The sequence below is a fragment of the Hipposideros armiger genome, unplaced genomic scaffold, assembly GCF_001890085.2.
Source record: "Hipposideros armiger isolate ML-2016 unplaced genomic scaffold, ASM189008v1 scaffold_253, whole genome shotgun sequence".
Classification (NCBI taxonomy): domain Eukaryota; kingdom Metazoa; phylum Chordata; class Mammalia; order Chiroptera; family Hipposideridae; genus Hipposideros; species Hipposideros armiger.
Window position 1 is genome coordinate 1,555,644 of NW_017731603.1, and position 15,609 is coordinate 1,571,252.

The 15,609-nt window shown below is 40.9% G+C and overlaps 2 protein-coding genes across 3 annotated transcripts in view; one reads left to right on the forward strand and one right to left on the reverse strand.

The window, feature by feature from the left end:
- LOC109390028 (membrane-spanning 4-domains subfamily A member 4A) overlaps positions 1–15,609 on the forward strand; it is an 87,075-nt gene that overhangs the window by 11,629 nt on the left and 59,837 nt on the right. The gene's annotated exons all lie outside the window — the stretch shown is intronic.
- The window catches only part of MS4A7 (membrane spanning 4-domains A7), a 16,991-nt gene continuing 2,812 nt past the window's right edge, over positions 1,431–15,609 (reverse strand). The window contains exons 2-7 of one of the 2 annotated variants that reach the window (XM_019656012.1): positions 11,123–11,282; positions 10,344–10,478; positions 8,526–8,582; positions 6,281–6,487; positions 3,543–3,644; positions 1,431–2,592 (exon numbers count right to left, since the gene is read on the reverse strand). In XM_019656012.1, coding sequence (XP_019511557.1) covers positions 2,503–2,592; positions 3,543–3,644; positions 6,281–6,487; positions 8,526–8,582; positions 10,344–10,478; positions 11,123–11,281 — 750 coding nt within the window. In that variant the 5' untranslated portion in view covers position 11,282 and the 3' untranslated portion in view covers positions 1,431–2,502. The remainder of the gene's footprint in view (positions 2,593–3,542; positions 3,645–6,280; positions 6,488–8,525; positions 8,583–10,343; positions 10,479–11,122; positions 11,283–15,609) is intronic. The other variant, XM_019656013.1, reaches the window with a different exon arrangement.

Sequence of the window (15,609 nt, forward strand, 5' to 3'; positions counted from 1 at the left end):
TTACCTTTTGGGGAAGTTGTACTGTTTTTTAAAAAAAATCAAGGGTGAGACCTCAGAGTTCTAATACACATGTTAAAGATCTGCAATGTCTGCCTGGACTTGGCTTGAAGCCATTCACTCCCTTTCTTGCCAGGAATTTATTGGACCTTCCTGTTGGTCATTCTTGCCATGTTTTCCCAAAATGAACGCGGTAGTGAGGCAAAAGAAGTAGACAAGAATGACTCCCAAATTTCTGACTTTAGAAGCCGAGTGGATGGTTGTGCCATTTGTGAAAGACAATGGGGTTGAGGGAAGTGTTGGGGTGGGGGTGGGGGAGCAGAGGAGAGCTATAAATGAAAGACGCAATGTCCTTACTGCAACTCTTATCAGTTTGGAATATTATTCCAGATAATTCTAAATATAATGCTTTAGATATTCCGAAGAAACTTTCCATTAACAGCAAACAAAGCAAAACAAAACAAAAAACAAATAAATAAATCCTGGATAAAATATAGTTTTATTGCATTGCTTAACTTATGGGATAAAGAGGAATCCCACAGGTCCCCCACCCCCAATTTACAATATTCACACACACACACACACACACACACACACACACACACACACACTCACTCACACAGTTGAAAACATTCAAACAGGAGCTGAAACCCTCAGCAGAAAGTAGCAAGAGTCCTATTGTAGCTTATAGACTAGTGAGGGGTAGACATACAATTAACAAACAAATAAATATATAGTACGTCTGATGGTAGTAACTACTATGGAGAAAAAATAAGCACGTGAAGGGGAAAGAAGGTTATAATTTTATGTAGGTTAATGGGAGAAAGCTTCATTAAGGCTAAGATTTGAAGAAAAACGTGAAAGAAGTGAGAAAGCAAGCAATGGAAATAATTGCAAGAAAAGCAGTCCAGATAGAGGGGCCTGCAAGTGTAAATTTCCAGAAGAAAGAAGATGTCAAGTGACCCCAAAAGGCCAATGTGACTGGGGGAGCAGGAGCAAGGGGAAGAGAAGTTAGAGAGAAGAGCAGAGAGGAAATGAGAGTTTAGATCTTATAAGGACATTTAAGGCTGCTGGCTTTTATTTGGAATAAAATGGAATGGGTGTGAGCAGAGAAATGACATGATCTGATTTTAGATTTTGAAAAAAATCTCACTGTCTGCTATGAGGAGAAAAGAATGAGTGTCGTGGGTGCCCAGGTAGAATAATGCCAATGGGAAATGAACCAGAGCACTCGTGAGATGATGAGAAGTAATCAGACTCGATATATTTTGAAGTTAGAATGAGCAGATTTTAATGCTAGATTAGATATAAAAAGAGACAGAAGAGTCAAGGATGACTGTAAGGTTTGGGGGAGATGGTGTTTTAAAGGAATTTGACTATGGAGAAGAAGTGAGGGATGGCTCAATAACTAGACAGGCACAAGAGGTCAAAAGTAACTGTTTTAAAATGTTTTTATTCAATGATCACATAGAAACAAGAGAGCATGTCATATATGCACAGCACCGGCATCCAGATCAAGGAAAAGAATGTCTCCAGGAACCCATAGGCCCTTTGGGTCCCCTTCCAGTTGTTACCTCCAAAGGTGACCATGCTCCTGAGTTTAACTGTGTATTTTGCTTGTGTTTAAACTTTACATACACGGAATCACACAGGATGTACTCTTTTATACATGGGTTTCCCTCTTGAACATTATGTTTATGGGATTTACCTATGTGACTGCATGAATTGTAGTTTGTCTGCTCACAGTGCTGTATAGTTTTCCATTGTCTGAATATACCACATTTTTTATTTGTCTGTTTATTTGGGTAGTTTTCTTTTAGGGGCTATTCTGTATATGACTTCTATGACCATCTTCATGTGTCAGTTGGAAAACATACGTGAACATTTCTGTTGCACATTCCCCTCGATATTGTTTCTACATGTCTGATTGCTTATCTGATCTGGAACTTAGATAGGAGAAAGCATTGTGATTAATTGCAATCTTTGAATCCGGATATTTAAGAATAAAATAATTAAATGAGACAGAACATTCAGCTGTATTTAATTGACAGAAATTTAATTCACTCAGTTGACAGGAATGGAGCCATATATTTTAAAAATATCTTTGATTAAAATGTTCTTGCAATCTTAATACCTAAGAGTTAAGCAATATGTGTGTGAAAATCATACAGAAACAAGGCCTGCATGGTCACCTGACTTAGCTAATTCACACCAGCAAGAGAGGGCACATTTTCTCTTATTTGTGGATAGATGAATCGCTTTCTGTTCAGTTTACCCAGAGAAATGTATAAAGTTTAATGGCCATTTTGAAAGACTAGCTAATAAAATTTTACTAACTGGGCTTTTGGGAAATTATTTTCAAAAGCAATAAAATTACTCAGGTTGACCAAATACAAAACAAAAGCTATTTTTTAAAAGTTTCTTTCAGTGCTTAAAGTAGCTGAAATTTTAAGAAAGTCTGATCACACTTTGCCATGAGCACTGGGCTTTCTCCTCCTTTTTCCTCTAAAACCAAGAGTTACTCATATCCATGACCTTGAAGAACTTTTTGATATGTTGGATGTGATCTTGTGACTGAGGCAAGGAAAATGCACTCTAGAAAAGATAAAATTAGTTAATAATTTTTTAACTCTGATTTTGGAAGCTTTTTGGATACATACTTATAATGTATTTTCCTCAAAATGTGCAGTAGAAGCTCTTCCAACTTTACTGTAACATGTAATTGTATCATTAGCTCAAAGAAATGCCATTCTCCAATCTGCTAATTATGTTACCATTATCTAATAAGATCATAATTGAATCATAATTGTTCAGTGCCTTCACAATTTCCCTTTTTTTCTGCTATTGCTGTTGGAGCAAAGAAACATATTTTAAAATTGTAATGTCAAGACCCAAGAGGAAGTAAGGAAGAACACAAGAAAGCATAAACACAACAGAGGTGTCCTGGTAAAATCTCATCACATTAGCAAGGGAACTGGGCTATGGAAACTCTCTAGGGAGACAGGTGGCCATTCATGACAAGAAAGAGGTGATGAAAGTTCTCATTCTCAGCCCATTAGTCTGTCTCATTCATTTTCCATGTGATTTTCCCCAAGCCTTGGTTCTTTTGTAAGGGCTTAGGCCAGGTGATTTCTAAAGCCATTTATTGTAGCTTCGTATTAAGCGATCATCTAACTGGTTAGCTGTCCAGTGGGCACCACATGATCTCAGATGACCAGAGTGTCATCATGAGGGATCCCATGAATTGCACTCTTTTCTCAATAGTCAATAATACTATGATAAGTTCACATGATGCCAGATAGTTACTAGAATTAGTGGGGTGATCGATCACATTGCAAGGTATAAAAATGTTGAATCATTATAGTGTACCCCTGGAATTAATCCAACATATAATATTATATATCAGCTGTACTTAAATAAAAAGATATTTTTTTAAAGCTGCCTTCCACATGTATCTCATGACCAAGAATTGACTCCACTTTTTAGACCTGGCTCATCATAGCTCATGACCCAGCAGGTATCACATGACATGTCAGAGTACTCACCCCAGGGTTGTTGGAATAGACCTGTTTCCACCAAAAGACAGAAGCATATGCAGCTAGTAAGATCTCCAGCACAGTGAAGATAAGCATCACCACCATCACACCCTGCAAATCAGGACAAGCATAATTGGTGCCACAAACTAGGCCTGTGCCTGACTGAGAGGAGACTGGGGGTGAAGGATCTAGCAGTGGAGAGAATGGGGACAGAGAAAATTGTTCAACTCCCTTTTCTGCTTCTCTTTTGGATCTCTTACCAGAAGAAGGGGCGTAAGCAGCGAGTTTCTTGGTATCCCACATTCTGAGATAAGAATAATCCTTCATTTATTTCTAGTGGTTTTTATTATTTACCTTTTTTCTTTGGTGTTTTTATTGTCATGATGTTTATAGGTGTGGATTTATTTGTATTTTTCCTGCAATGGTCTCAGTGCATTTCTTCAGTCTGAAATCTCATGTCTTTTTTGAATTATGAAAAATTTTCAATTTTTTCTCTTTGCATACTCCCTGTCTCCCATGTTGTTCCACGGGAACTCAGATTAGATGTGTGTTGAACCTCTTCACTTCACTGTATCTTCCATGTCTTTTAACTTCTCATTCATATTTTCCAAATTTTCATCTTAGTGTATTGTGTTCTGTGTGATTTCATCAGACCTACATTTCATTTCACTCTTTATTTCTGTGGATATGTTGAATCTGCTATTTAACTGGTATGCTAAATTTTTAATGTCGAGGATTCTAATTTTCATTTCTAATCATACTATTTCGTTGTTTTTCAAACACACTTGTTCTTTTTTCTTACTGTCATGTGCTTTCATTTTGGTGTCTATTTCTTTTTCATGTCTTTAATCATTTAAAATATATTTTCATGATAGCATTTTTCAAATTATTATATAATCTCTAATCTTGGGCAACTGATTTTCATGTTTGCTCCATAGTTTATGCTGCTGTTTTATGCTGCTGTTTCCCATATTTTATGTTTTTCAAAATATTTTTATTCTCAGATAATTTTAGTATGTGGGTGGTTATGAGGGGTTTCTTTGATATTTAGAAGACTCACAAGTTGGGATTATGGATATCTCCCTCGATGGTCATTTTAGGTTTGATTTTGATAGAACCTTAGGAGTTTCACAGATCCAGGAACATTTTTTTAAGTTAATCCTTTAATTTGAGGTTCTTCTATTTTATATGTAATTTTGGATTCGATTACCCTACCTGCACAAGTCTTAGTGAGATGATCCTAGAAACCTTTATGGCAGAGTTTCTCGAAGCTTCTTGGGACATTGGGCAGAGTTTCCTTGCCTTATTTTCACAAGTAGTATAAACACTCATTTTCAGCTTCTAATATTTCTGAAGGGTACTCAGTGTGAGCTTCCTACTTCCTGCAGGAACTTAAATTTAAAACTCCATGGTCCCAGCCTCTCACACCTGTATTCCTATCCAGGCCTCCGTGGTTTTCTGGTCTCAGAATTTTTTTGGTTACTGGTTTTAGGATTTTTCTTAGCTTCTGGAATGTAAGATGTTTTTCTTCCTTGATTATTTCTTCCTTCCACACTCCCTTCCTTCTTTTTTTCAACCTTGGATATATATTTTTTAATATTTTAAAATTTGTTACTTTTGTGCAGCTTATCTTTGTGTTAATAAGAAAAAATGAACCTTTGGAGTCCTCTTAGTCTGCCATGGTGTAGCTCCTCTGAAGTTACAGGAAGTTCCCTTCAGCTACAGTTACCTGAGAGTGGGAGGCAGTTTGATGTACTGAGATTAGTTTTCATTAAATTAAGCCCCACCATCCCAGTGGGGAAGATGCCTCTCCCACCCTCACTGCTTTGCCTGATGTCTGCCCTGTACCAGGGTTATCCTATCTCCTGGGCTTCTTCATGCTGGTTTCCAACTAGATGGTTCTCTGTACTCTTCCACTTCCTCAAGCTCCTGGATCAAAAGGGTTGCTTTTGACAACCTTTGGGTCACATGGGCTCACCTATGGAAGGTGGAGCCCAGAAACTTGTGCACATTCTCTGAGATTCATGAGACAGATAGATCAGAAAGGTTGAGAGATATTGCTTTTGTTCCCCAACTCCTACTAGAAGTCACAAAAGAAGAAATCTTTCTCTGTAAGGAGCCAGAGTTTATGGTTTTAAAACTACTAGCCTGTATATAGAGGATTGGCTTAGCCAGAATTATCACCATCAGCAGGTGATGACCGTAGAGTTTGGGGGAAAGAAGGCAAGAAAATGCTGCCCAGAGATGTTGGCACTTCTGCTAGGAGTAGAATCCATTGGATCATCTCCCATCCTCCTCTCATGCTCAGCTAGCCCTGCTGGACCAAAGTATAATAATTATGCTTGGACTTCAGGTTCAAGTTCTGTATTAACTTAATGTAAGATATACTAATCCCAAATCAAATGAAATTCCAATAAAAATGAATATTTCTGCCTGTGTTGAGGGTAAAAAAAATGCCTGTTCAACAAAGGGGGCACTTGGAGAGTAAAACCTCTTGAGAATGAATTTGTATTATTTAAGAAGGACTACTGAAGGGGTGGCCTACCCACTTTCCTTCTTGATTTCCTTTTTTTGACTTTGCACAATGCATATTATGCTGTCTGCTGACAGACCTCTTTCAACTGTAAGGTTTTTTTCTTTTCTGTCTGCCTCCAGGTAGTTTCAACTAACAGGGCTAGGAACTGCTGAAAAGCAAGATTCTGCAAAGAGATTTCACATGACAGGATATTCAATCTGAAAGTACTTACCATTAGACTGACATAGGTCAGGAAACAGTCCTTGACGTTTTGTATTGAATAATAATACTCCAAATAAAGCAGTGAAGATAGATCCTCATTTTCAGAGTCACACATTTCAGTGGCAGTCCCCAGGGCCACCATGCTGGTAGTGAGGAGGGAGAGGCCTGCTCCAGCAGCAACAAAACTCACTGTACTTGAGGTCAGGCTGCTCATGGCCTGGAAGAGAAATTCTGATCTGGGATCTCATCACAGAAGCAGCATGTCATTCTGTTATTCCTCTGTCCATTGCACTGCGATGGGACTTCCCTGGGTCTGTTTCCCCTCTAATCTGCGTATTCCTAAGGAGCACATACTCTGTTTCATTCATCTCTAATCCCTCTTCATGATCTATTTATCACCTGCTATAATTAGTAACTGTTTGTTGAATGAGAGACTATGAATAACTCCTGCTTAGGGAGAGGGGTTCTGGCTCTTTGATTCTCTGCAACACCAAAGGCAGAGGTGGTATCGCTCAGGCTACTGCCGGGTCCTCCCTCAACAACCTTAGAATCCTTCTGTTGCTTTAAGGACTTCTGGAACATGGCTTTTGGTCCCTCCTGGGAAAACCAGTCTACAGCTTCTTCTTTCATAAAGAAGCAGCTTCAGAGAAAAGGCAAAAGCAAACTGGAGAAGTTGGAATACCCACTTCCGGTAGATCAGACCTATGAGAGCCACGTTCACCACACTCTCCCCTGGGTCATAGTCTACCTTTTTGGGAAAGAGGCTTACACAGGATATGACTCCTCTAAAGACGCTAATGTGCCAGGCTCTGTGCCAGGTTCCCAGGTCTCTTCTGTTTGAGCATCACTGTAGAATATTGTGTGTTGGGAAGGATGGTTACCATACCCTCTTCTCCCTTGGCCTGGAAGCTATATTGCTTTAAGTGCTGAGTCTCTAAAGCAGCGGTTCTCAACCTGTGGGTCGCGACCCCTTTGGGGATTGAACGACCCTTTCACAGGGGTCGCCTAAGACCATCGGAAAACAAAAAGATATTTACATTATGATTCATAACAGTAGCAACATTACAGTTGTAGAGTAGCAACGAAAATAATTTTATGGTTGGGGGTCACCACAACATAAGGAACTGTATTAAGGGGTCGCGGCATTAGGAAGGTTGAGAACCGCTACTCTAAAGGAAGAACAGAATGAATGGGGAACACCTTTGCCCAAAGCTGTAATGTGAGCAATGAGCCCACATATTGTCCTATGTCCCACATGTGGAGTCCACATTGTGCCAAGTCATCCCAAGTATATTTGTCTCTTTCAGTGTATTCAAGGCACTTGGAGAGCCAGCTCTGAGATCCACTATTCATTTTCTATATATTGTAAATAAGAAAACTGAAGCCCAGAGAAGACACTTTTTCAAGCTCACAGATGAGTCAGTGACGGAGCTGAAGCAGGAGTATAGGTTTCCTGATTCCAAGTCCAGAATTGGGGCTTCATTCAACGGTGTGCACTCTTCAAAACCCTGTCTATTGGCTCTGGGGTTTCGACCCTGGCTTCGAGCATCAGGAGCACATACCAGCCTCATACAACATCTCATGTACCCTCATTCACAGCAAACTGGACCCTGGATCTTCCCAAGCCAGGATGTGGCCTTTCCCTAAGTCATCTTTGTGGGTGTGTGCAGGGGACTGGGAAAGGTTGCTATGCACAGGATCAAATACCTCAGCTGCTTCCTCCCCACACACCCAACTCTTGACCTTTGTCAAGAAAGCAGCTACAGTCTGATAATTCCTTATTCCTGAGGGGGGGAGGAGATGGCCACAGGATCTAAGCCTACACACCTCTGCCTCTGACCCTGCCATTTCTGGAAATTACCTCATTATGAAGCAGGTTTGTATAGAAAGAAAGATCTTGCAGCTCTAGTTGGGATGGTAGTCTACCCTATTCAGAGCCAACATAGTAAGTTGTGAAACATCTATGGTATATTTAAAAGTTTCCACGGTTTAAGCAACTGAGATAAGCCTTCTCCAAGCCAGGAAAATGACCCAGGAGCACCATTTTGTAGGGAAAAGAGCACTTGTCTAAAGAGCAAGGAAGTTGGGCTTTACTCTTAGTTCTGCTGATGGACCAGCAGGGAGAACATGGGCTCCTTCACTTGCTCTGAGCCTTATTTCCCTAAACTGTCAAATGGAGATTTTTGAACTGAAAGAATTAGCGCTGAAGTTCCTCTTATTTCAACCAGCTGAGATTTGATGGTTCTTATACTTACAAAGGGCTTAGTTGATTTTTTCCCAGCGATAATTGAGAGGGATCCAGTAATGGCAAACTGCTCAGGAAAGAGAAACAATCAGTTCAGTTTTTATGAAAATGTGTCAATCACTCAATCAGTAATGTAAAACTTTTAGGGAGCTAACACTGTAGGAATGGTGTGGGGCCATATTGATAGAGAAGCCTGATTTCTGCCTTTATGATTCTTACATTGACCTAGACCAGGGGTCGGCAAACTGTTGAGATGGAAGAGCCGCCAGGGGTCGGCAAACTGTGGCTCGCGAGCCACATGTGGCTCTTTGGGCACATACATGTGGCTCTGAAGTAAAATTGAAAATGGAAATAAAACTATCATAGTTTCATTTATAATATTACTTTAAATTTTCCTTATTTGTAAAAATACATTTATGGCTCTCAAATAATTTTTAAATTGTTGTGAGGGACAGGATTGGCTCTTCCAGGGGTTGGCAAACTTTTGAGATGGGACATACCCAAAGAGCCACATGTGGCTCGCAAACCACAGTTTGCCGACCCCTGATCTAGAAGAATAGGCAGATGCACAAGGGACTAGATCTATGTTAGTGAACATCGCTATGAGCTCAGGAAACCTGGAGAGGAGGTTACAAATTACAAAGTTGAAAGAAAGGAGGTTGAGAAAGACCAATGACTTGAAGTGATAGAAAGATGGGAGCAGCCAACAGAAGCACTGAGGGCAGAGAATCTGAGGGCACAATTTGCAGAAACACATGGGCTTGAAGCTATTGGTATAGACAGCCTGAGTTAGACTGGGAATTGAGGGAAGTGGGAATTACAGGGTCAGATGCAAAGAGTCTTTTATCAAAAAGCCCAGAAATCAATATTTGATCCGAGTGGCATTAAGGACCCAGCTGGTGGCAGGAGGGCGTTTGGGGCTGAAACCTTGGTTAAGCTGTGGCTTAGGGGTTGGGTAGTCACAGACAGACAGCTAATTCTAGCTCTAAGGGAATGGGGGGGGGCACAACTACTGAGTAGACAGAGAAATCAAGGACAGATTATGTTTTGGGGGCAGAAGCAGGGCCTTCTTGCATCACTCTATAGTTCGTGTCCACATAAGGACTGTATTCATACAGAGGTGATGCCTTGATAAAAGTCATCTGCCCAGAATGTGTGTCTTTTTCTCCTTTGTACAGGATACTACATAGAAAAGCAGTGCCCCTTTGTGGGAGGCATGACTAGACCCTGGCTAATGTCCAAAGAAAAGGATTCACTGAGCCTCCTCCTTCATGATGCATTAGATAGAAGGCAACACAAAAAGCTTCTCAAATGCTCAGGATTGCCCCTGCACACATAGCAAGTGTGCTCCTGAGTCCCATGAATTCTACTATTGCTAGCTTCATTCTCTGCAAACCTGGGACATCTACCAGTGGTGCTCATTTTATTTTTAAAATGGCCGTTTCCACTCTCTACCTGACAAGTAGATTATTCTTAAAATGGAGGGAATCCAATGGCCCAAAGAAAGATGTGACAAACCTTCCACTTTTCCAGAGGTATGCTATAAAACCAGGTAAGAAATGCTGGACCGTACGCCCACTTTGTTGCCCTCCTGCTTCCTGCCCCAACCGTTCACTCCCTGGGATGCTCACGCAAGAAGGCAGATTAAGGCCTTCTCTGAGCTTCCTAACTTGGAGAGACATGATAAGTGATGATAACAGAGGGTAAGTTGGAGGCCTTCCCCTCCTTCTCTTTTCTCCCCACCTCTTGGGACTGAGTCACTCCGTGGCTTAGCACCCTGTTAGCATTTACAAAACATATCCCCTTTTAGAGACCCCACTCTACTCACACACAGAGCTCCTACAAATGGGTACCCGGATATCAGAATGATGGAAACTGCTGGGCTGAAGTGAGAAGAGTAAGGAGCATAAACCAAAATGGCCCCCAAACTTGAAATTATCAGGCAACACAGGATCTGGACAGTCTACAAGAGACAAGAGGGAAAGTCTTAGAATACACTTATATTTTATCACAGATAAAGTGATATTTGAATTATATAGAGTATTAAAATGCTGTAATGTGTCATACTAAAAAGGAAAAAAAAGTGCTATAAGGAGCCAATAGCATTCTCTAAGAGAAATGCCTGTGTGACTAGCCTGGAAATGAGTAGGAACTGGGTTTCAAAAGGGGATACTCAGGGCTTGGGTCTGAAGGATGATGAACTAGGACACTGGGGCGTCTGACAGTTACTCAGGTGAACAGGGAGAAAATGTACAGAGATTAGTCCAGATTGTCTCCCCTCAAAATGCTTAAGAAATGAGCTCAAAAGAAGATGATCCAATTTAATCATATTGAGTAAAATCATATGGCTAAACCCAAAATCTCTGATTATAGGAGACTTGATTGTGTAGATTTTGGGTGGAAAAGATATTTTAGTTAGTTTACAGAAAGGCCTGAGGAACATACAGGCTTCCCTTAAAGCCCCGTTTCATGTCTCAATCAGCCTGGAGTCAGACCAAAAAGAAAAAGAAAAAGAAAAGGAAGAATCTCCCTAATCCACTGTGGATCTTAGTTGAAATAGATTTGCAGCGTTTCCCCAGTATCTTCCTTATAGTGAGGTGAACTTACTCCAAGAATGGTGGCTTCCTTCTGCAGACCATTCTGCGGTTTATTTTCATTTTGGTAGATGTGTCCAGGTTTCTCTCCTTGGGGGATAAGGATGCCCTTCAGAGTGGAGCAGTGAAAGGCTTTCTTGGTCGTGGGCTGTGATGACATGATGCTGACCATGCTGGAAGAGGCAGTGAACTCAGTTAGGACCCGAGGTTTGACTTGATGATCTCAAACGCCCAGGAACCTGACTCTGCAGGAACTTAAGATTTTTCTCCCTTGTCCAAGGTGTGCCCTGTCCTTCAGGAGCAGCAGTGAGCATGGGGAGCCGTGGAGGTGTTGGAAAGCTAGCATGTGCATCCATTGTGAACAGGAAGCATGTTACTGGGAGAAAACTGTAAACATTTGGAAGAGTCACACAACTGAGAGGGGAACAATTCACACAGAGCCTTCTTTGCAACCTTGAGCGTATCCACCTCACTCTCCCTCCAACAACCCCTCCTTCCAGCTTCTTCTACTCACCTCTAGTCCTCTCTGCTTTACCTGTGGCACATTCCCACACCACATGATCCAGTACTGATGGCACGTTTATGCTGCATCTACCCTGCTCAGTTTTCCATCACAGTCTTAGTTTCTTTCCATTAAGATGTTGATTAATCCTATTCCATACCGCTTTCCTGCATAGGGCCTGTCCCACCTAGAATGACCCTTTGCATATATTAGCTTAATATTGTTAACATGAACACTTCTTTAACTTCTGATGAATTCCAGGCACTAGGCCATAGCAGCTCTAATCCTTATAACAGCTTGGATATTATTAAATCTGTTTCATACATTAGAAACTCAGGACTAATGAGTTCAAGCGATTTTCATTAAATGAAACAGTCATGCAAACCACTTATCCTGGCACATAGAAAGTGTTTAATACATGATGGCAAATATAAGTATTATTAGCCTGTGTTTGCATAACTGGGAAGTGTCTTAGCCAAGTTGATTTGGCTCTGAAGCTTGTGATAGATTTCTCAATACCACATTCATTCTCCTCACCTCCCCCGTTCTTCCTTCCTAACACCCGCAGTTCCAATGTAGACTCAAGGAGCAAGTTGTCTGCTGTCCACAAGCTCAGCAGCGTTGCTGGACCTCTGTGGTGTCAGCAGCAGAGTTCAGCCACTGGGACGTTCCCCAGATCTATTCTCAGCACAGCCTTCTCCCTTCTGAAGGCCAAAGTTTGGATAAAGGCTTGCAATAATCTGATGGGGCCACATTTCTGTTCCCTGATGCTTCACCTCAACGTCTTGGTGTTTAAGGCATGGCTCCAGGATCTCTTGGATGGAGTGCATAACACACAAAGACTGAAACTGGCATCCACACTCTTGTTACTACTAGTGGGGGGATGGGAGAGGGCATTGGGCTGGCAGTCCGATGCCTTGGCATCTGGTTGCACATCTGAGCGTGTGTCTTGGAGTCCAGTCCTATGCTTATATTTTATACCCACCGATTATTAATAAACTTAGCATGGGAAAGTTATTTTAGCCACTTCATAAGTTTGTGGTGATGGTTAGATGAGATGGTGCATGCAATGGGCTCAACATAGAGCAGGGCACATGATAAACTCTCATTGTTTATTAGTTAATCTACAACTCCTTGGAATACCAACTCTAATATTTATTAGCTGGCCACAGTTGAATTGTTTCCCTTTATTCATCCTTAGTTTCATTACCTGTAAAATAGGGATAATAATGCTGTCATGAAGGACTCTTGTGAGGAGTTGAATGATGTGATGCCTGGGAGTGCCCTTTGTCATGCCTATAAGGTCTTGATCTGGTGCCCCATAATAGTCAGTAAGAGGTTAGTGACCACTCTCCTATTTCTACAACTACACCTATGCCTTGGTCAAGTTTCTTATGCTCCCTGGGCATCAAGTACCCAGCGTTACTAAAAATAAAGCTCTTTTTGTTTAAGGAGTTAATTATCATTTTGGGGGATTTTGGTATCCGGGCAAAGGTATGGATGAGGTTACATGAACAAAGGGGGGAATAGTGTTGACACCAAATCCTTGCAGTAGAGCTGGAGCGAAGATGCCATGGATGGCTCTAGGTCCCTTTTACTGAGCATTCTAGCACATCTTTTTTTTTTCTGTAATAAATTTTTTATTGTGAAATACACATTTTTTTAAATTAGTTTGAGCTGTACAACACAGTGCAATAGTTATACTTTTTACCCCTCGAAGTGACAACCCCCATCCCCCAATCCACCACCCCAGTTCCCCCCAATATCATACATATCTATTACAATTCCCTTGACTCCATTCCCACACTATACTCCACGTCCCATGACTATTTATCTATCTATCTATCTATCTATCTATCTATCTATCTATCATCTATCTATCTATCTATCTATCTATCTTCACTTATAGTTGACATACAATATTATACAACATCAACTTCAGGTGTACAGTGCAGTGATCAAGCCTGTATCTACCCCATCCATGATGTGGTCTCCCTAACAAGACATGTGACCATCTGACACCCTACAAAATATTTACAACAGAATTAATTATATTCCCTGAACAGTCTTTCATATCTCTGTAGCAATATTGTAGTTACCTATTTATGCTGTCTAATCCCTTCCCTTTCTCCCTCATCCCCACCTCCCTCCCAACTAGCAACCATCATGTTGTTCCTCTATATCTCTGAGACTGTTTCTGTTTACTTTGCTCGTTCATTCAGTTTTTTAGATTCCATATATAAGTGAGATCATATGGTATTTGTCTTTCTCCGACTGACTTATTTCACATAACATAATAGTCTCTAGGTCCATCCATGTCGTTGCAAATGGTATGATTTCATTCTTCTTTATAGCAGAGTAATACTCCATTGTATAAATGTACCACAGTCTCTTAATCCAGTTGTCTACCGATGGGCATTTCTGTTGTTTCCAAGTCTTGGCTATTGTAAATAGCGTCTAGCACATCTTTAAACCCAGAGAAGTAAAAAAAGCATCAGATTTGGAGATATTCTGGGTTTCAAAATCAAACAGTAGTTTTTGATAAAATGGTAATAATTGCTAACATTATTGAGCACCCACGATGTGTCTGACACTCTATTAAGAGCTTTGTGTGGAGTTTCATTTAATCTATGTAATGACTCTCAAGAGATAGGTGCTATGGCTATTTGAATTCTGCCAATAAACATGAGGCTTAGAGAGGTTAAATAGTTTGCACAAGATTGTATATCTAGCATGTACTGAAGGCAAGATTTGAACCCAGGCGGTCTAAGGCCAGAGCTCTGCTATACCCTTAGGTTTGGGCATGCCCAGCTAGCTACACATGATCCTCAGCCCCTGTATCCTTCTTCGCTGATAGCTGAAGTTCACGGGCTGCCACTCATCAGCTCCATGTTCACCCACAGAAACATTTCTCACCTTAGGGAATGTGGGTTGATGGTCTCTATTTCCAGAATTGTTCCCATATTCTGGTAACTTGGCTTCTGCCTTGCTGCTGTGGTTTAAAAGCCCAAATATGCCATGTAGACCCCTTCTTCTTTTTAGTCTTAATAACCAACCTTTCAAGGTTCATCTCGATTGTCACATATTGCAAGGTTTACTTCTTTTTTTAAGGTTGACCTTGAGGACATTGTGTTAAGTGAAATAAGCCAGTCACAGAAGGACAGATACTCTGTGATTTGACTTACATAAAGTATCTAAAACATGAGGTGTAATCACAAAATACAGTGAACATTTAAATAAAAAGAATCATTACAGTAAAAGACACATTGCCATAAATCCCCAACAAAATACTCCTCCTCACTTCGAACACACTTATCCCATCGTTCTTGCCACTTTCTGAAGCAGTTCTGGAAGTCCTCTTTTGTGGAGTGTCTTTACTTCATCCTCCATCATGACAACACTCCATGTCACACATCACTTCTGGCATGGCAATTTCTGTCAAATAAAAATATTACAGTGTGTCCTCATCTACCTTATTCACTGGATCTAACACCATACAACTTCTGGCTCTTCCGCAAAGTCAAAGTGACCATAAAAGGAAAATGTTTTGAATCAATTCAGGACATTGAGGCAGCCACAACAGAGCAACTAAAGACACTCACGAAAGAGGACTTCCAGGAGTGCTTCAGAACGCGGCAAGAACAATGGGAAAAGGGTGTTCAAAGCAAGTGGGAGTATTTTGAGGGGGATTAATGGCAATGTGTCTTTTACTGTAATATATATTTTTTTATTTAAATAGTCACCATATTTTGTAATCACACCTCCTAGTCAAACTCATAGAAGCAAAGGCTAGAATGGTGGTTGCCAGCATCTGTGGGAGGAAGAAATGGAGAGTTGCTATACACATATAAAATTTCAGGGCCGGCGGAGTGGCGCGTTGGTTAAGAGCTGGCTTGGGACACCAGAGGGCCCTGGTTCAGATCCCACATATGAGGGCCAGTGACACTGCCCTCTACAGCTAAGATGCTGAACAACAGCTCAACCTGGAGCTGGGCTGC